The sequence below is a fragment of the Streptopelia decaocto genome (assembly GCF_964273445.1).
Source record: "Streptopelia decaocto genome assembly, chromosome: 1".
Taxonomy (NCBI): domain Eukaryota; kingdom Metazoa; phylum Chordata; class Aves; order Columbiformes; family Columbidae; genus Streptopelia; species Streptopelia decaocto.
In genome coordinates, this window is record NC_138663.1 from 196,756,756 (window position 1) to 196,777,895 (window position 21,140).

Consider the following 21,140-nt stretch of genomic DNA (forward strand, 5'->3'; position numbering starts at 1 on the left):
TTTTGAGTATTCAAATACTGTAGTAATGTGCATTCTATATAACCTAGATTCAGCTGGTTAAGAGCTCTAATAGCTGACGGAAATGCATGCTAAACAATAGCAATGAAAACATAAAGCAGTACTTACAAATAGTATGTCAGAAGCCTAGGCAGCCAGGCTTTAACTTAGAAAACTATCTGCAAGTTGCTACCTTTGTGACTTTATAGACTCAAGGACTAGAAAGATACTTTGAGAAGTTGAAAATAAATAATAAAGATGTATTAGGGAAGTTCTGCTAAGGAAGAGTAACCAGGGTATATCTCTACCAACAAGATTAATTTGAGTTATTTTTATCAGGCAGCTCCATTGCTGAAAGACTGTGGGATTTCAGTTGGTCAATCCATGTCTGCAATAAAACTACATGGTATTCATAACATCAAGAAGTTTGAACCATCCTTTCTTAAACCTTGTACCTTAAACCCATACCTGTCATTAATCAAGCTCCCTTACTTCCTTCAAATGGATTATCTGACTTTTACCTTTTACCCTATAATAGAGTCTCCTCTAGCAAACTGACATGTACTACCATTTCATACTCCTACTGGTCTCCAGCTTCTGGTACAGAAAATTGTCTCTCCATTCCATGTAGGTATTTTAAATAATTGTGTCTTGGCTCATGGTAATCATCCATGTTTAAGCAACTGTATTGAGTCACTTGCACATACTGCAGGCAGACTTTACAGGATTAATTTCACTACACTTTAGACAACTATAACTTTGGCACCTACATTTCAGCCAGCTAGTCTAGTCTGCCTGTAAGGGCAATGGAGAGAAGTAAACAATTTTAGCAGTAATCCATCTGACCTATTTTACAAAATTTATTTACGGTTAAACTAATCGCTTCTTTGACAAGTCATTTTTTTCCTTTTCCTACAAAGACAGCCTAGGTTAACCTGCTCAGATGAATTTTAACAGGTGTTTAAATTTTATTTACCAATTCCATCACCATTAAAAGCACCATTTTACCAGAGATATGTAAATTCACTATGAACGTCCACATTAGGCAAAAGCGTTACCTAACACCCCAAGAGGAAAACATGCTCTTACAGAGATGTGCTGCCCTAATGGAAATAAGGCTTAGCAGTGTATCAGTTCTGCTGTAGTTTTGTTGGGCATAGGATAATCTCTAAACAACAGGTAAATTCCCCACAAATCAGGCATTTCCATATTAGGCCTCATTCATCAATGTCAAAATGTCACAAGACATCTATCATTTTTTTGTGAATATGCTAATAATGCAGGACTTGCCTGAAAATTGAATGGACAGCCATTTTTTATTAAATGTGGTTTGATCCTATATCAACTGCATCCCACTATTCTATCAAAAATATAAACCATTCCAGGATGAGTCCATCATTCCCCTCACAGATAGCCCAGTATGGTGCAAAGAATCCAATACTTATGTGGCCAGAGAGCAACATACAAGAACACTCTCTGTACAGTGCACTCTTGAAGACACTGTTGCAAATGAGGACATTAATGATCACTGCTCCAGAGATTTCTTGGACACTGAAGAATCGATGGCTGAAATGCACAAAACAGGTAACATCCTAACTTCACTACTTCACCTTTCAGGAAGACTCTTGGTTTAGTCTTCAACTGCAGGTTGCAGAATTGGACTTTCACTTAATTTCTCCCTACGTCTTGCACTCTTTTTCTGCATTTCAATACCAAGGCACAATGCACAAGCAAACCTTGGTCATAGTGAAACAGTTGCGTATCCATCTCTTTACTTACAAAGGAATGTCTGTATTTAACTGGAAGGATGGATCAATGTCTAGCCAGATGGTGGTGGGAAACACAGAGCGCCTGAAAAAAAACAGCAAGAACCCTCCACAAACATCTTTTTCAGATGCCTATTTAAAAGGCAACCATCTACCTGCCCTTCTCATGGTAATCTTCACTTTGAACCTAAAAAATATAATGTTGGCATCCAAAAGTCACTATAGAAAAACAGTAGCATATAAACCTAAAATCCAAAGTCCGACACTCACTGACAAATCTTTTTAACTATTCATTTACTCTTTATATTAAGTTGGGGATTTTCTCCCCTAGCACTTACATTCTCTTGAAAAAGTTCAGGGTGCATTCCTCGTACAAAATGTAGAGCAAACATTAGCTGATCTGCCTGAAATGAAAGCAGTAAAAAGGTATTTATATGATCATCAGAAGTCACCTTTCTGCTTTTTTTTATAAGTAACAAAATTTCATTAATAAACCATCTCTAATTCCACAGCAGTGACTTAATGGCACATATCTTAATTCAAAATAATACATACCTCTGCAACTTAGAAACACTAACCCAAACACTGTATTTAAGTACATCTTAATTCAAGGGAAGAAGAAAAAATAACAGCTAGTTAATAAAGCGATCACACTAAACAGAATCCATTTTTAAACAGTGCATAGGAAATGCTTGAGATCTTACAGCAAACTTTTGAAAAATATTTTTAATTAAAAATAATAAAAAGATAAACAACTGTAACCTTCTGATTTGTTTCCTAGGTCTGTTGTGTCACTTGAATTTGAACCAGTCTCTGAGCACTGGAGCAATAAACCATGAATAACCATTTACTGAAGCCATAGAATAAACCATGCAAACATTCAAGTCAATATTTTTGAAAATAATATTGGCTTGTTTAAATTGGGATTCCTATGTCCATACACAGAAATATTCATAGATGTGTTTTACTAAAGCTGTGCTGGAAAGGTAACGAAGTCAATGTGAAAAACTAGAAGCTGGTACTCTGCAAAAATCAGGGGAACTCTGACTTCAGATTGAGGCCTCCAATTTTCAAAGTATGGCTGTAATATGGAAGATGGATCTTACCAGACAATACAAGATATACACATATTTTCTTTCATTAGAATTGTAAGTAAGCATAAGGATGCTGGTACCTCTTCCACTCAAGAAGGTGAAACATCACACAAGTGAAAGGGAAGAATAGAAGAAAAACCAATGGCGTGTGGGATCTAGTTAAGCCTGCAAAGCACAGACGTCTCAAACAGCTGATAAACCCAAGACACGTGCACTCCTACAGAAACCTATTCTATTCCTGACTTCTAAAGAGTGCTGTTTGAAATTTCTGTGCTGTGGTTTCCCACACCCATGACTTATGTGTACCTCAAAATGACAGCCTGATTGTTTTCACCTTCAGAGAATTACCATTCTGAAGAACATTAAATTACCAAGAACACTACTGGAAAATTAATTGCATGGGACTTTTCAGAAGAGAGAGGACTGCATATGAGGAAGCATATTTTAGGAAATATGTACACTTTATAAGGTATACAATGAACTGTTTGAATAATAATGGCTTTCTTATCTGCAATGTCCATTATGTTTTTGAGAACCAAATTACATGAAGGCCAAATTATTTTTGTTTTCTTTTTATTATTACTGTTTTCTCATACAGATGCCTTTTTACATGCCTGACACCTTAGCTCAGAAACAGACACATATAAGAACAACCTAAAACAAAAACATGGAGTATGGATGTTCAAGCTCTTCATTACCTTTGGGAAGGTTTCTCATGTTCAGTAAAAATAACTTCAACTGCATCTGCATCAGTATTTTGAATAACAGGAATTATTATTTAATAATTTACCTAGTGATTAAGTTCCAGAATTATAGTTGACTGACTAAAGGGACATATGTGGCTCAGAGACCATAACCTTACTGGTTTTAAATGCCACTGGAATGACTGACCTTAGAAATAATCAAGAGGCTCTATATAACTTGATTCATATGAGCCACAGCAGCTTTAAACTTGATTTGAGAAACTGCAGAAACACACAATGGTGGCCACACAAGTTCATGGCATAATCTGTATCTCTATGGGTACTGATACATAAAGTTCTTCTTTGCTGTTTTAAATAGTTCCACTTTATTAATTATTTCAATTACAAAACCATATGGTACAAAGTATCCCCAAGGATACAATTAAAGCAAATCAAGGACATTATATTTTATTTTTGCACATATTTACTACTAGTTTTGTTACAGTGGTACTACTGGAGGGCAAACAGGCCCCAACTAGGAATCAGGATCAAACTATGCAAAGCATTAAAGTTCTGCTTGTATTGATAAATAAAATACATCCATGAACATCATATGACACTGAGAAAAACTGCCATGGAATGGTTGAAATCCACAGCATTCAACTATTTCACCCTCTCAGACAAGATCTGACAGCAAATCCAAATGCAAATTGCCTACTATAATGGTCCCTGGATGATTCAGTATCCAAAACTTGAATGGGAATTGTTTGGAAGAATCCTACCTGGCTCAGGTAAAGCCTATGACAGCAACTATTTTGACAAATTAACAGTACAGGTGGGCCGGTTCCAGTGCTCAGGAGAATTTCTTGGCACCACTCCACTTACTAGTATAGATGAAGTCTACGTACACACAAACATAAATATTAAGCACAGCTAGACAAACAAAACTATCCTTCCCAATTCCAACATGCTCAAAAAGGTATAAACTTATAATAGAAATACAGAATAATTTAGGCTGGAAAAGACCTTTAAGATCATCAAGTCCAACCATTAACCTAACACTACCCAAGTCCCACTAAACCCTGTCCCTAAGAGGCACATCTATACATCTTTTAAATTATTTTCTTTTATCAGCTATACCATTTATGAAGACACTAGTAAAGCCTCAGTGCTCCAGTAGTGCATTTCCATAGACAAAAGGCAGAATTAGCAGTGGAGTATTGATGGTGTGAGGAGCTTATTTGTCCTCTCCACTATGAGAACACATTACTATAAGTTGGATGGAACACTAATCTGAAGCTCCACAGTAACACTTCCACTTTCAGTATTTTCTAAACCCCAGTCTGCTCAGTCACAGTGAAAAACCTTCCTACTAGAAATCTCATATCTGTGCCTCGCTTTTGAAATCTTACATATTTTCTGATATATATTAGGTAAAAATAGCTGCTTTCGAATTTTCAAAAGATGTGATGACTTATTAGAAGGCTTCACAGACTCATGACTTCAAACATAGATATCAAATGTTATGAGAGTATTTCAGGAAAATCCACCTGTACTTCAATAAACCAAAATCCTTAGAAATAACTGGTACCTCTGTGCCCTTAACACAGTGTTGCCAGATTGGGGGCTGGGAGGGGAGATATAAAATTTTCCAAGATCTCTCCATTCTCAGAGGTCAAACTCCAGACTTTCATGATTCCTACTACTGCTCAAATCATCTATGCAGATGTACTATGCATTCTTCACCCTGGTACTGTGAGACAATCACCTCCTGTTATGACTGTTCCATGTGAAAATAAAAATTTAAGTTGAAAGTGAACAGCATATCTATCCCAGGTTTTCATCATGAAAGCAAGAAGAGAAAAGCCACCTGATTCAAATATAGAGTAAACAAGAAATGCATTAAAAACATTATAGGGAGGAACAGGGGAACAGACAGAAACAAACAAGCTAGCAGGTAGAGATTTGGGGCAGAAAGTGAAATGAGAAAGGAGAATATTACAGTATGGTTTTTGTTTCCTTTTTAAAAACCAAAGCAAAAAATTAATCACACAAAACTTTGTCATCAAAGCCAGGTTAAACACTCATCATTAACAAGTGCTAGATGTAAGAATGAATAGCGTAAGAGTGCTCAGGAGACTGTGAAGCCTGGGACTCGCTATGAAGCCAGAGTGACGCAGAGATGATGGGCCAAAAAATGAATGAGGGCAGATATGAGGGAACAGAAGGAGAACTAGACTGAGAAAAGTCTTGTCCATTAGAAACCTGCTTTATGGAGAAATGTACATAAGCAATCTTTATTCTGCTATATCCTAATTTTTAGCCCTCATTTTGCATGTTTATTTGCAGGTGTATTCTTTGCATGTATTACATATGTATTGACACAATACTGTTTATTTGAAGTAGATCAAATGTTGTTGCAGAAAGAATACTTACAAACACAGTGCATTGTATAAAAGCCATTAAAAAAAATCTTACCTTAAACAAACAACGACAAACATATTCATACACTGTATGTTTCAGTGAACCAATAAGCAGCTTGATTCTTTCCTCAGTATTACTTGAATCCTAAAAAGAAAGTCTGGATTTCAAAAATTCATGTGGTAGTAAAAATCTTTTTATGCATCCTATAAATTTCACCAGATTGACACAAATAATCTGAACTCTGTGTGACTCTTACTAGTTCCAAAAACATATTCTTGAACTCAGCTGCAGCTATCAATGAGTAGAGGATGCAGTGAGAAGTTCATACTGAAGCATTAAGAAATTAATATTTTGGCCTTGAATATTTTGACTGTGAACATTATACAACATTCTACACAAGGTAATTACATAGATAATGAGATAACAGTTTCTCCTCCTAACATTAATATCCTTGATATCTCATAGTTTTCACTTGGTAAAAAAATTACTTATGTGTTGACTTACTCTACATAATGTTATTTAATAGGGATATTGATGTTAAGTGCAGTTACTAAACTTCCAGCCAAATTTGTTGGCCCAACCGACGTAAACATTGTAGAAAATACTAAACATAGCCTATCCTCCAAAGCTTGCAGAGTAAAAGAATAATTATAACAGGAGGAGAAAACTGAAAGATAAAGTAAGAGGAAAAAAGAAAAAGAAGGAAAAGAAGAAGGTAGGGGAGGTAACAGGTAGTATGAGATTCATCAGAAACAAGTTCCTTTCTACCATGCTGGAATTTGAAGATATAAGTTTATGAAGGAGGGTGACATCGATTCACAAGCTGATTTGATGAATACCTTTTCCACATCTAAAAGGTAGCTTGGGAAAAAAAAGAAGAAAGCAAGGAAGGCAAAAACAGAACTTGAGCTTTAAACAGGTTAATGTAATAGACAGGAAGAAAAGAAATCATGAAAGACTGTGAAAGTAAGAACAAGAAGTTAGAAGCTCACATTGTGGAAAAAAGGTAACAGGTAAAGAACTTTAAAGCAGGCGAGTACGTATAATCAAATCCATGTTCTTGGTGATGACTGGAGCTGAAGGAAAGTTGTAAGCATAGATGCTAGAATAAAGGGGAATCTAAAAGTGACATGATGAAAGGCTGCTGAACGTCTTTTTAAAGTGGAAACAAAAAGAGATGAATTTTGGAGATGCTGAATAAAAAGAAAATGCATCATTACTCATTGTGCGTTTTTAGATCTAGAGAGTGAGGTGACAAGAGGTATGTCTATAATCCCACGCTTCAGTAAAAAGAATGTACTGGCCATTAGAATACAGAAAAGTGAAAACCACATTTTCAACAAGACAGGCTGCACACATGCTTACAAACTGCATAGAAGCAGATAAAGATTTGATCTTTCTTCAGGTGACTGAACCTTGTAGAAATATAGGTCTTTTCTTATTCTACTCTTTGTTGACAGAATTAGCATTATTTGCAGATTAGATCATTAATTTATTTAAATAAAGCCTTCAGGAAAGTAATAATCAACCTTGTTTTTCCTAATTCACCTTAGAAAAAGAACAAGCCTGAAATTAGAAATAAGATTTACTTTCTTTGCAGATCACACAGCAATTCTATAATTTATATGTAAGGTAAGATCATTAAAATTCCATGTGCATGTAATTTGAATATCTAAAGCACAACAGCTCAGCATCACTACTTCTTATATATTGCATCATCAGTTATTACACATTAAACGTCCAGAGCAACTAACAAATTCTAAGGATCAAAGCAGACTGATTCTTCTGCAGCATTCACAGCTTCAGGAGAAGAGACGATACCTGCTCGCTCTGCAGAGCCCTTTGGAAAAGCCGTAGGAAAGCTGCCAGGCTAAATCGGTACATATTATTAATTTTGGTCAAGTCAGAGATAATGAAGTACATCTTGCTGGCACTCTCAGCTAAAGGGAGATAGGCGTCCCTCTCCTGCGGATTAAAAAAAAAAAAAAAAAAAAGAAAAGAAAAAAAAAAGAGGTACACATATAGAAAACCAGCACATTACTGCCATCTCCTGGTCACTGCACATTTACTCATCCCACCGAAAAAACATTCAGATTACTCCAACTGCTGCAGAAAACAGAATCCTTTCTGAACAGGCTGCCCAGGGAGGTTGTGTAGTCTCCTACTCTGGAGACATTCAAACCTGCCTGGACACCTTCCTGTGTAACCTCATCTGGGTGTTCCTGCTCCAGCAGGGGGATTGGACTGGATGATCTTTCAAGGTCCCTTCCAATCCCTGACATTCTGTGATTCTGTAATTCTCTGATCCTTCAGATTGAGGGACATGCACACTCAAGACTTGAGCACTATCTTTAGATTTAAAACTTGGCACAAAACATCTCTAGCAAAAAACTCTAGAAATTATGAAGAACATTTTGAAAATTAATCCCTGGGGCACTGAGGCCTCTTCCCACCACAGAACATATCCCAGAATTCAAGAGAAAATTTTAAATTAAACAAATAAAAAAAGAGAGGAAAACTCCATAGTGTGCTAGAAATACAACAGGCCAGGTGAATAACATCACCAATCATCTAAATTTTTGCAATAGCAGGGATATATTGAGTAAGAATATCCATATGAGCCATGCTGTTTACAATAGCAGCCTGCAAAAATAAAGTCAAAATCTTTGACTTGCCAATAAGTCCTTCAGGAAAATTCCTTGAATGCAAACTGGCAGACTTTAAATTGCAGAGCTATTCACTGCACAAATGAATCTGATTACTGAAAATACTTCCTGTACTTGCATATCCCAAAGATATTTTACTCAAAAGAAATGAATTTAGTATGTTACTGATCTTATACTCCTGTGGATGTATATATCCTCTCCATATGGAAGATGACTATTTACAGCAGCAAAAAAAAGTAATAAAAGATTAGAATATTCTTCTACCTTATCAAGGAAACTCTGAAGTCTGTGAGATTCAGCAAGTGATTCTTGGATGAGTGCACTACTTGCTTTAGTCTGATTCAAAGATTCAATCAGATCCTTATTTTCTAGTATATTGCCTTGCGATGTTGCAAGTGTCTGTAAAAGAAAAAAAAGTCACCTATGTTACATTAAAAAAAGCCTGGAAAGTAACCATTTTGGGAGCTGTTATTCTTTCTGACCTGTACATAACTCTGAATCACTGAACACATCAAGGGTACTAGAAAGCAGGTGGTTATTCCAAAAACTGAGATTTTTTTTTAAAGAAGTGTAAAAAATAAAACATGAGAACAAACTCCAAAAATCCAGATTGTCAGGTTCTGAAACTTAAGTCATCAGCAAGCTTTTGAGAATGATTTGTATGATCTGAGTCTTCTGCACTAATATCCCCATGGTAAATACAAATTAGGGTATTTTTTTCTCCTATTTAGCTAACAATTTAACCTGAAATTGGCTACTCATAATGACTTCCTATACCCAGTCATTCACAAATTAATTTTTCTTCAAAATCATTCCAATATTCCCTATACAATTTACTTCTAATTTCTGAGATGAATATTCACAATTAGAACAATTTCAGTTTTGCAATCAGAGATTCCTTCAAAATCCTTGAGACTACCCCACATTTCCCCTGAGTTCTTCAGTGCAAACAATTACACTTCTAATAAGAGGTGGGAAAAGCTTGAACGGTTCACTACTATTTAAGGTTTTTTAGTAATCTCCAGTAAATATACTCCAATAACAATTTTTTTAGTCAGACAACAAAACAAAATTGGTTTATTTTCAGTTAATTTTTACTCTCAGGCTTCAGCTGAAAGGGAAACCTAAATAGGTTTGATATACATTTGGCAGTCAATTTAAAGATTTATCTTTTTTTTTTAATACTCAGTATGCCGTGAAAATATCTTAATATGCAAGATTCGTAAGGACAGCCAAGGGAAAAAAGAGCCATGAGCTTTCCTCATCTTCATACAACTCAAAGCCAACATCGTTCAAGATCAACCAGAAGGAATAATGTAGTTGGTTTGGGAATCCATATTAAGCATATTTTAAAATTAACATAGTTACTATATAGTAAATAACCATTCTTTTTTCTTCAAGCATTTGTCTCATCTATGAGCAAATGACCCAGAATGCAACCAGAAAATGTTTTGAGCTGTGCGTCAAAGATTTAGATCTGCTCAACTGAATGGAGACTGTTAATACTACTCTTTCGAATGTGTTCTGTATTTTAAGTAAAATCCACAGTATTTAGCAAAATGCAATGGATTGTTTCACACTGGTCATTTACAAGTCTTACAAACTGATGTGTTGGAAAAGCTGAGCAACTACCTGTAGGATATTTGGAGGCAGAGATTCACCAGAACAGTAGAGTGCACTTAGTTCTCTAGTTGAAGAGTTTAGGACAAGATCACCTGCTTTTCAAGGAGTCTGATTTTGCTATAAGAAATCATGGTGTGGGTTATGAGAAAGTCACAGCATGGATGTCTTTACTCCAAGGCTTTTGGAAGAAACCCAGTACAGTACTTCAGATAGAATGCAATTGTTGCTTTAGTATTAACTTGAATTTAGCCAGATCACCTCCAGCACTGACTTCTTTGTTGACAAAGTCCATGTAGCATCTGTCGGTATCCACTGAGCTTTAGGTTTCTTTATTCAGGGTCTTTCCCTTTATTCAGGGATACTCTTTGTATCCTAATTTCAGTGCTAGCAAGAATGCTGAAGTTGAAATCAACCTCAGTGTTGGCCACTTTTTGTTGCAGATATCTTAGGCATCGATTACTTGAAATTTTGCAACTGACAATTCAGATTGGACAAATGTGAAAGACTTTGGAGTTCCAAGATCACACAAAAAGTCTGTTCTAAAAAGTGGACATTCTTTTATTACATCTCTTAACTCTCATTTTCTGGTACGCATTAAGATGCTAAACAATGATCAACTTTGAATACGGAATTTTTCTAGAGAACGAGTTTGCCTCTAGCTATAGAAGAAATCTACCCCATCAGAGTTTTAGAAAAGGTTTGAGCTTAGTACTTGAGACTTAATAGGGAGTTTAATAGGCACAGTAAATGGGGAAATTCAAATCACAGTAGATAATTATGTGCCAAATTCTAGAATTGAGCTATTAATGGCTAGTCCAATAAAATTCAGTTTATTATATTTTGAGTAATCTGTAAAACCCACTAGCTAATGCTCAAGGCCATTGTGTTGGATGCTGTAAAGTTCTCTGACACAGCTACAGCCTGAGGGTTTTGAGGCAGCAGGTGAATTTCCTTCATCTGTGACATTTTAGAAGGAAGAAGGATTTGAGGATCCATTCCTATGGGCATGAAATACAGCCTCTGTGAAATCCGTGACAAGATGCAAACAAAAAAGAAAACAGTCCTCTTCCTTGGAAGCTACTTTTATAGAGGTGTGCAGCTGTTTCTGAGCATAATTATTTTCACTAAAATAAAACGGTAAACTGAAAATTGGGAATATTAATTTTAAGTATCAGAAAGGAAAATGTTAACTATAAAGAATATTGAAGTTTGTTGCTAACAAGAAACAATCGTGGAGGTTTAAAGTTTGAAATGTCTCTTGCAACAAATCTTTCTGTTTTCTACTTGGAATTTTCTTTAGATTTTTTTCCTTTCACAATAGAGAATCACTCTCAATTTGAGAAAGTATCATTTGACGTGATTCACAAGGTTAAAAATGTGGGGTTTTTTTAAACTCATAATTTGAAAAAGAAATAGCATGATTTTTAACAAAGCTTTTCTTTTTTAATGCATTGACATTAATGAAATTTCTAGTCAATCTAAACCAGCCTATATCTAGCCCAACAATTCATACATTTTACTTTGACAATGCGTAATGCATTGAAATAGTACAGTTCTGTGACAGACGTGTATTTTATCTACTCTACTATCCCAAGAGTCCCAGACAAATAATGTTTTTCTTTTCACAAATCAAAAGTTCTGAGGGCTCATTATTCCAATACTTTCACCATACTAATTCAAACATATAACAATATGAACACTACCTTATTGATCTAACAGATATAAAAGAGGTAAAGTTATTTCACCTCCAAAAGAGATTCCTCAAGCTTAGCTAACTGTATTTTCTTTTCTTCTTCTTGTTGTAACAGTTTTGTCTTCTGCTCTTCCAAATCAGGCTTTTCATGCTGAATTGTTAAAGCCAAAAGCTAAAAAGAAAGAAGATTATTCAACAGGATAAAAAAACCTCTAATATTTCATAATATATGTTGATTAACTATATTGGATATTAATCATATAGCAGTGTATAGTCTATATATTTGAAAGTAAATTTCTGGGGTTTACTCATTTGCACCAGACATCCAACAGGTTTAAATCTGTGTAGACATCACTATGCCCTTGTGTATAACAGCAGAGGCAAGCAAGGTGAGATACTCAAGAACATCTCAAAAGGCACCGGAGCATTTTATTAAGGACACTGATTCACACACACTTTTATGCTGAGACCTAAAACTTTGCACCTCAGTCAGAATCACACGTGTGTTTAAAAGACTGGTAGGCTTCATTAGAGTATATACCGGTATCAGACATAAAAAGAAGAAAGTGATAGAAAGCACAAACTGGACAGGATGGCAGCGAATTTCTTTCCAGCAAGCTTAACAGAAGTCAAACACCTCTCCTGACAACCAAGAGAGAAAACAAAAAGTTTTTCATATTTTTTTTTTCTGTAGTTCCACTGAAAAAGGGGGTCGCTTCACTTGGTTACATTGTATGATGTCAGTTCCCTATCTCCAGTGGAGGGAGAAAATCCACATGGTCATCCGTGCTTTCACAGTTTCAATTATATCTTACTCACCCACATCTTATTTACAACCCATTCTAAGCCTCTTGTTACTTTGGAATAACTTGTTTCATACCAAATAGACAGGGTTTTCTCTTCCCTTAATTTATGTCTTTTCTTTTTTTTCTCTTTTCCATCTGTAGGCTACATTTTGCTTCCTAAGCATCATAGAAAAACAAAAACAAAAAAACCCCACAAAACTCAAAAGCTACTAGTAGTTTGGAGGAAGTAAAATATGCAGCTTTTTGATTTCATTACATTTTTCCTGTACACAAAGTGTCTTGATGCCAGTATTACTTTCTAGCTAGGACACTGGAGAGCAATAACAGAAATGTTTCAACAGAACCATAAATGCATCTTGAACAGAAAACAGAAGCTCAGCAATTAATCTGTTGTCAGAGAAATTGTTTCCATTTGGTCTATTGGACTCATTACTTGGTTCCAAAGTGAATAAAAACAAGACATTAGAATTTAAACTTAATTTCAGGATCAATTTTACCATTTATATTTGTGTGCTAGAAAACATCTCCAAGACCACTAATGCAAACTGCACTACAGGGCTTCTTCCAGCAGCTGATGTAGCTATGAATTTCTGCTATACATACACTGGTTTTATTCTAAATACCTACCTGTCCTCTTAAGCCGCTTCCAGTTGTGGTAAAGTTGACTTCTGTAACAATTGAAGCAGCATCCGGTGGAATGAAGGGATTTGGGTTCCTTGTCGACAGAAAAAGGCGGAACTCTTCATTATAATCTATCATTTTTTCACCTATTTGTATAGCGTAGCGGGGTCCTGTAAATAATAAATAGATGTTATACTCACTCTAATTGGAACAGTCTAGAATTATCTGAGAATAATGGCATTTGTGTTATACTTTATGACCAACAGATACAAATATATTTTATAAAATTTATTTATAAATTCTTCAGAAAGAAAAATAAATATAAAAAATCTAAGGGTAACAACCTATCCTGCATTGTTAGGCAAAAAAAATGCAATAACATAGCACTAGTGCAAGAAAGTTACATAGTGAGAGTATTTACTACACCAGGGTAGTTTAATTATCCTTGCCCACTACAAAAAGCATAAATAGCAAAAAATGCACTTGAAGTAAAAGTGATGCTAATGAAACTTTGACATCTTCAAACAATGAATAGGAGCCGAAACACCACAGAAAATGCACTGGAGAATCCTCCTGTTGTGTAAGAATCCTGCCATAATTTAAACATATTCATTTACATTTCCACATAGGTATACCAGTCTATCAAAACACACTAGCCATAATTACATATGGGCTAACTAAGATGGTTCAGCATTTTCTGAATGGGATCCAAACCCATTAGATTTCATATCTGGATCTGTTACATTTACTTGTAGAAGGCTGACATTGCTGTACAAGAATAATTCAACTAAAATACTACTTTCTATGTTTTAACTGTTATAGAGAATGTCTATGAAACTAAAGATGCCGGAATATCTAGTCCTTACATTTAAAGAAAAATATTCCATTAAGAAATTCCCCCAAAAATTTATATTAGAAATACATTTAATTCAATCACAGTATGAAAGCAAAAAAATTATCAAATTTCTAATGTCATGGTTTCAATCTCTGTCTATACTCCTAATATTCTGACATTTTTCAGTATGCCTGTCCCAGAATGAAAATATATGTCTGCCCTCTCACCACCCTGCTTCCACCACAGGTTTCCATTCTAGTGGGGTCAGAAAATAATAGGGTCAAATTATCACTTGACTAGAGTAAGATTTTTTCCTCCTGATACTAAAAAGAAGGGCGAACAGAATTACAAGATGAAAAGTTTCAAAGCGAAAATGTCCTTTCCAGAGAAATTTCTGAGGTGGCATGGTTGGATGCTTCTCTATTTTTAGCACTAGGAGCAGATCAGAAATGCTCTAAGTATAAATCTCTTTGCTAAAACACTGGTAGAGATGAAAATCTCGTACCAATTTTGCTTCTGTGCCAAGGATCAGAATAAATTTTAGGCCTATGCTGTAAAAATGTCAAACAGAAAATGGAAGCTGTACAAGGACAAATTTATTGCAGTATATATATTCACATTCTACTTAACGTTTCATTCCAAGTAATGAAAACCTGTACAGTAATCACAAGCAAAATAACGCAGAGAGGCCCCCACCTCCACATTTTGACAAAGAGGAGTGAGGGCTTGTGAAGTGAAGTGACTGAAAGGACTCCACTAATGACCCATTCTCCCTTTGCAAGAAACAGGTCCCTAGTTCAGACTTGCACAGACCTGGCATTAACATAGCTCATTAACATGCAGAAGAGGATGCCTGACTGTTAGGAGCAATTTCCATGAATAAACTAGTATATTTTAATTTAATCTTTCTCCACAGTTCTGCAGACACATTCATCTCTTGATTCCTTGAGTAAAATCAGCTAAGATGTCTGTAATACTCTATCTCTACTTTCCAAAGTTCAGCAGAAGCTAGTGCGAAAAAAAAGCTGTAAAGATGTTCCACCCAACCTCCTACAGATCCCTGAAGTCACCACTTTGGTGGTGTTCTCAGCTTTTACTGCGGCTAAAGAAGCAAGTACATCTATAATGGAAGAATGATTAAAACTAACATTTTCTTTTTACTAAACAGACCTTTCCGATAGAGGAGATAAATGCATCTAAGAACTCAAGAGCATTTGCATTTATTGCTATTACTATTTATCTTTGCTAAAATGTCAATACAATTTTTTCATATAATCCTTTTTAAAGCAAGCAGATACACAGCCATTAAATATAGAGTTACATAGAGTACATTATCTCTCCAAAGCAGAGGTACTGGAAAATGTTGGGGTTTTTTTGTTGTCGGTTGGTTGGCTTTTTTCATTTCATTAGTTGAGGAGGCTCCTTTCATTGAATTCCACCATTTTGCTAATATCTAAGACCTCTCCGCCATTCCAAAGTCACATCAGGCACAGATCTGTGTGCCTTTTCAGTTTCAGACAAATGAAAGAGAAACAGCAATATCAACATTATAAAACTCTGATTTCTAACTGCACGACCAGTTGTGTAATTTCTGGACTATTTAAGGCCCAAGTTCCTAAGTAAAACTATGTGTTTGAAATTATCACTAGAAATCAATTTAAAATTTAAATTGTGAAGTGTTGATAAAAACATTTTATTCTAATTCCAGTAAAAAAAAAAAAATTAAATACTTTTCAGTATTTTTCCACATACTAAACAAGGACATATCTCTAATGCGTTTCGTGCCCTGAAGCGTCAGCAGCATGTTAAAGAGGAAAAAACTACACAATATTCATGTTTTCAGAAAAATCAAGTTTTATATGATATAAAGAGATCTAATCTACAAAAGCTTTGAGCAAGCATGTGTAAAGATCTTGGTCGTTTACCTTGAGCAACAAGATCTTTTCTTAGCAAGGGGTAAAGTACAGGCTCCACTCCATCCATTTCCTGTATAATGAGAGTTTTCCCAAATCTCACTGCCAGCTCAAGAGCAGTTAGAAAGTTGGTGTCCTGGGCAAAGAAGAAAAACAATTAAAAAAAAATGCGGAACAAAGGAATTTAAGTATTAACACTTTTGAATGAGCAGTAAGGCATTATACCAGGAGTCTAAAACTCAGCAGTACGGCTGAAAAATTCTATTATAAGCATCATAGGATATTCCAGGGTTTAGCCATTAAGTGTTTAATTTAAGTAAATTTGATCTATTCAGCTGCTGACAAACAGGCAACCTGTGTAATATGCCTGGCTTTCCAAGCACTGCACCAGAAGAGAAAACAGGTCTACCATAGGTCTGTCAGGTGCAGCTGGAAGTCCTGGTTTCTCAACACATCTCAAATATTATTAGGCAGCTAGCTATATCTCAAAACTGAATCAAGACCTAAGGACAGGATTCACACTGATACTGAGATATCTATATGCAACCTTTTGAGTGTAGGTGTCTATGCACGTGGTGTTGAAGATTCCACTACAGTCAATGGAGATTCTAGATAATGCAGCAGCAGAACCTAAAAGGTAATCAAGCCAGTCAACTGGCAGGGGAAGCATTAAATTACCCAAAGATATGTATCTAGTACCATCAGAGAGTATCTAAAAGGCCTGCACAGAGCTGGCAGGGATCTCTGGAACACCTACATCAGGGGTGTCAAATTCATTTTCACCGGAGGCCACATCAGCCTCACAGTTGCCTTCAAAGGGCCGAATGTAATTTTAAGACTGGATAAACGTAACTCCTTTACATTTATGAGGACCTGACCTACAGTCTGTTGAAGCAATATCTTGAGGCCAGGTGGGGCTCAATAAGGGACTTTTGGTTGGCACTAGATGCCACCTGTGTGCATGTACCTTAGCCAAGACTCGTCACCTTCGTAAACAATGACATGTTAGACAATTAATCTTGGGTACCTCAATCTCAAACTCAAATCCAGCCCACTATTGCCAATGTAGATAATACAACACAAAAATCATAGGGAAGGAGTCTATATACACTCCTGAAATCCGAGAATACAAAAGTCCTCTCTGTTCACAAATCTTTTACTGTCTCCCTCTCAGCAGGAAATACTGATATTCTTGGAGAGGGTAGAACAAAGAGGTAAACTTGTAAAAATACCAGATGTTGACCCTCCAATTTTAAATACTCTGATCTCCACCTTGAGTAAACAGATTTTCAGTACCATGTAAAAACCCTTGTAACCTAGAAATTATATGCTTCATGGAATCTAACCCCATTTTTAGTGATTGCTATCATACCACTTTAATAACTCTTCTCTAAAGTCTTGAATAGAGTGAGCTCAAGCAGAACAGAATTGTAAGACCAAGAGTAAATACTGCACCTGTTGGTTAATAACTTCCAAACGTGATTCCTTCAAATGTGTCTTCAGCCATTCAGTAGCCCGGAAAGAAGGGTCTATCAAAAATGGGCAAACTTTACTCTAGGGGGTAAAAAAAAAAAAATATATCTATATATTTACTGAAATATATTTTTTTGAAGAATAAAATTGAACTAAGTCCTTTTTTATTTCCTCAAACTAATAATAGTCATTTTAAAGTCTTTTTCATTAATAAATTGTTTAAAGAAAGAATAACATCCTAATAACAAAGTAAGTAACTACACAGACCTCAAACTGAAAGACAAGGAAACATGGACAATATCCGAGCATCAAAAGACAATGAACACAAAAGCTTGAGAACTGTACTGTAGGTGACTTTGGTAAAATACCATGTCCAACCCCAGTTTTAAAAGGATGCTGAAAAAATCTGTACACAAAGAAAATTATTTGAGCTGAGGGACGGCTTGAAAAAGCTCTTCACACAGAGTGAGATTTTTAAGAGCTCAATCTATTCAACTAAGGAAGAAGATGAAAATAAGATTTGATTACAGTGTGTAAGTAGCTTTAAGAGTACAAAATTGTATCTATTGGAAGAGCTTTATAATCATACTGAGAAAGGCATAACTAGATCCAATATCAAGAAGATAAAGCAAGATAAATTTAAATTGGAGAAAAGGCTGTAACTGATTTGAGAGAATCATCAGTCATCCAAGCAAATTACCTGTGAAAAATGTAGATTATCCTCACGGCATTAAATCTTTACTTTCTAGCAGGTCTAATAAATGGCTATATTATAACTACAATATTATGTACACAATTGTGCAATTGCATATGTACATTTATTATATATATATATATGATAAAACTGAATAACAAGCATAGCATTACCATTCTTTTCTCAGGTATTATTAACTACTGGCCTTAAGCGAATGGTATTTTGTATCCTGTATCACAGAGCTAACCTAATGAAATATGAGGGTTTCAAATCTGTATGTTTTGGAAAGTATCTGCATATAGCCTTTTCCTTTTTCTGAGAAAAGAAGTATTACAAATGGTATGTCAAAGTGAACATGTATAGGACATAAGCTTCCACTGATTGTATTAGTGTTAATAATTATTCACACTCTAAGCCTGAATAGACTGATACCAGGTTTTGTCTGTTTGACAAGAAAATTTTAAAAGCAAATATGATTTTCTTTAACTGATTTTTTTTCCTGTTGCTACAGCATCCCCAGAGTTACATAAGTATTTTTCTTTGTGTGTGTTCTGTGGTGCTAATTAAATAACACAGATGAAATAGTTTAAAATTCCAGAAAGATGCCCTGTTACTGAAATTTGCAGAAATTGAAATACTTCCAGGACAAGACAAAAATACAAATTTACCTGCAAGATGACAAGAGCATTTTCTATTGAAAGGTCATCTGAAGGTAAACCTTCACTTTTCCAAACTAACTCTTCACTTTCTGCACACAGGAACCGCCGTAAATCGAACTCTGATAAATGAAAGAATGTGAGTTTGTGCTGGTATTTAGCATCTGCTCAGTTTTAAGCATTTACCACTCTATATATAGTGAAGTCTCTAACACAGTGCAAGTCTGTAGATTTCCCTTGTATTTATCATTTTATTGACTGAACTTATTACTAGCTGATGTTATTAAAAATATTTCATGGTGTTATTAACCCATGCAGATAAAAATGATTAATGAAAAAGCAGAAGCATTCAGAATGCAGTGGCAAATTTACAACAGTCAATGTGAACACATCCATTCATGTAAACCTTTCTTTTTAAGCAAGGACTCTGGAGCTAAATCTTAAGAATTATAAATACTTGTAATCTCAGTAATAGTAGAATAATCCTGAGAAATAGTCTGTCTGTATACACAAGTATTTATTAAGAAAATGTTCCCACTTTGCATTTGGGAACATCAAGATGATTGAGACTGTTCATTGAACTCACTGGCATTTCTCATTTCCTTACTCACACACAGACATAGACACACACGCAGAAACAAAATTACTTTCAAGGCTTGCTGACTTGGTCCATTCATCCAAGCTGGTTTTCCTCTGATCCTCAGGAGCAGCAGAAAGATAGGTAATAAATGCAGCTGCTAACTGAGCTCTTTTAGGCAATGTAGCCAGTTCATCTGTTATCTCTGACACCTTAAAAAAAAAAAAAGTACAGAATGTATAGGTCTTTTGCAAACCAAAAGTATTTCTGTAGTTCTCTTCAGTTACTAAAAAGTTGGAATGAAATTCTTGAGTTTCAGGTATCTACACCGAGCCAACTCACAGCAACACTTACATCAAAGTATAAGAAAAGTTATTTGTAGCTCAGGCTACAGCATGGACAGATATTTCTGAGAATTTAGCTACTAAAAATCTATGAATCTGATGAACAGTTCACTTTGTCACTTATAAGCAACTGGGTAAATACTGTTAGAGTAAGAAAAACAAGAAAAAATCTGTGACCCTGATCACAGTGACAGTCAACTAGTGAGTACCATTTACAATATGTATACACATGCTAAATACTATCTATGTGCCTGTTACACTTTAAAATGTGATTCACTGCAGACTTACATGATAAAATACATTTATCATATATCTTCAGATAATTTATCTGCACTACATCACCTCTGTTTTGAAATGTTCCAGTATTTTGGAGGCAAATACAGTGTACCAAACTAATATATAAGACTGCTATAATTGGTTTGAAAGTCACTTTTTTACTTTGATCAAACGGACATTAAAAAAAAAAAAAGCTGCTGCACAAACAAAATAGCAACTTTTTATTACCTCCTGCTTACTTTAAAGGGCCATAAATACTGTTTTTTCACCGTCTTCAACATGAGTTCTTGACTAACATATCTGCCAGTTTGGTCTATAGCATACCATAAATACTCTGGACTTCCCAAAGACGCGGGTAATGCACCAGAGTGAAAAACTCCGAAGAATCACTTTCAGAACTGTTTAAAATCTGCGGTTCAAATATACTCAATTTGATAGCAATGAAAAAGCTGTAAAGCTACTTTCATAGGAAAATCTTCCATTTCTTTCCATTTTGCTGGTCAACCTACAAGAAGGATTCATCTAACCCTAACTTTGGCTCTTCAAAGTGCAGGCATTTAGCCTAACTAACTGTGTAGGCCTCAATGCAGAGACAGGACCATGTGTCTCAGCAGGGAGATTTTTTCCATTTTAAGATACCCAAGAAAGCTTCAGATTGCTTTCTGGAGGTGACAGTTATCCTCAGCTTGTATATATCTTGAAATTTTCCTTTCTGTTTCAGACTGAAGAGGGCCTGTGTGTCCAAAGGCTTGCCAGTTTCTCATAAATGTATCATTTGAGTAAAGAAGATAAGCTCAGTTTCCCTACTTTAGAAGCAGAAAAGTTTCAAACATCTAAGTGAAGACTTCAAAAGTAACCCAATATTTTGGGTAGGTCTACACTCGTATTACCAGCATCAATGCCTTAAAGAAGATATGGTTTAAGACCATGACGGTCTAATGCTTACCCAAAATCTCTTTTGACTGTACTTCAACTAGGAGGGTCCAACTGCTGACATAT

At 35.4% G+C, this 21,140-nt stretch overlaps 1 protein-coding gene across 1 annotated transcript in view; it reads right to left on the reverse strand.

Annotated features, from left to right (window-relative positions):
• Positions 1–21,140, reverse strand: part of DYNC2H1 (dynein cytoplasmic 2 heavy chain 1) — a 164,673-nt gene that overhangs the window by 82,089 nt on the left and 61,444 nt on the right. Inside the window, exons 62-71 of the mRNA XM_082043444.1 lie at positions 19,592–19,733; positions 18,957–19,066; positions 17,577–17,675; positions 16,134–16,257; positions 13,380–13,543; positions 11,999–12,118; positions 8,895–9,029; positions 7,786–7,929; positions 6,019–6,108; positions 2,102–2,167 (exon numbers count right to left, since the gene is read on the reverse strand). Coding sequence (XP_081899570.1) covers positions 2,102–2,167; positions 6,019–6,108; positions 7,786–7,929; positions 8,895–9,029; positions 11,999–12,118; positions 13,380–13,543; positions 16,134–16,257; positions 17,577–17,675; positions 18,957–19,066; positions 19,592–19,733 — 1,194 coding nt within the window. The remainder of the gene's footprint in view (positions 1–2,101; positions 2,168–6,018; positions 6,109–7,785; positions 7,930–8,894; positions 9,030–11,998; positions 12,119–13,379; positions 13,544–16,133; positions 16,258–17,576; positions 17,676–18,956; positions 19,067–19,591; positions 19,734–21,140) is intronic.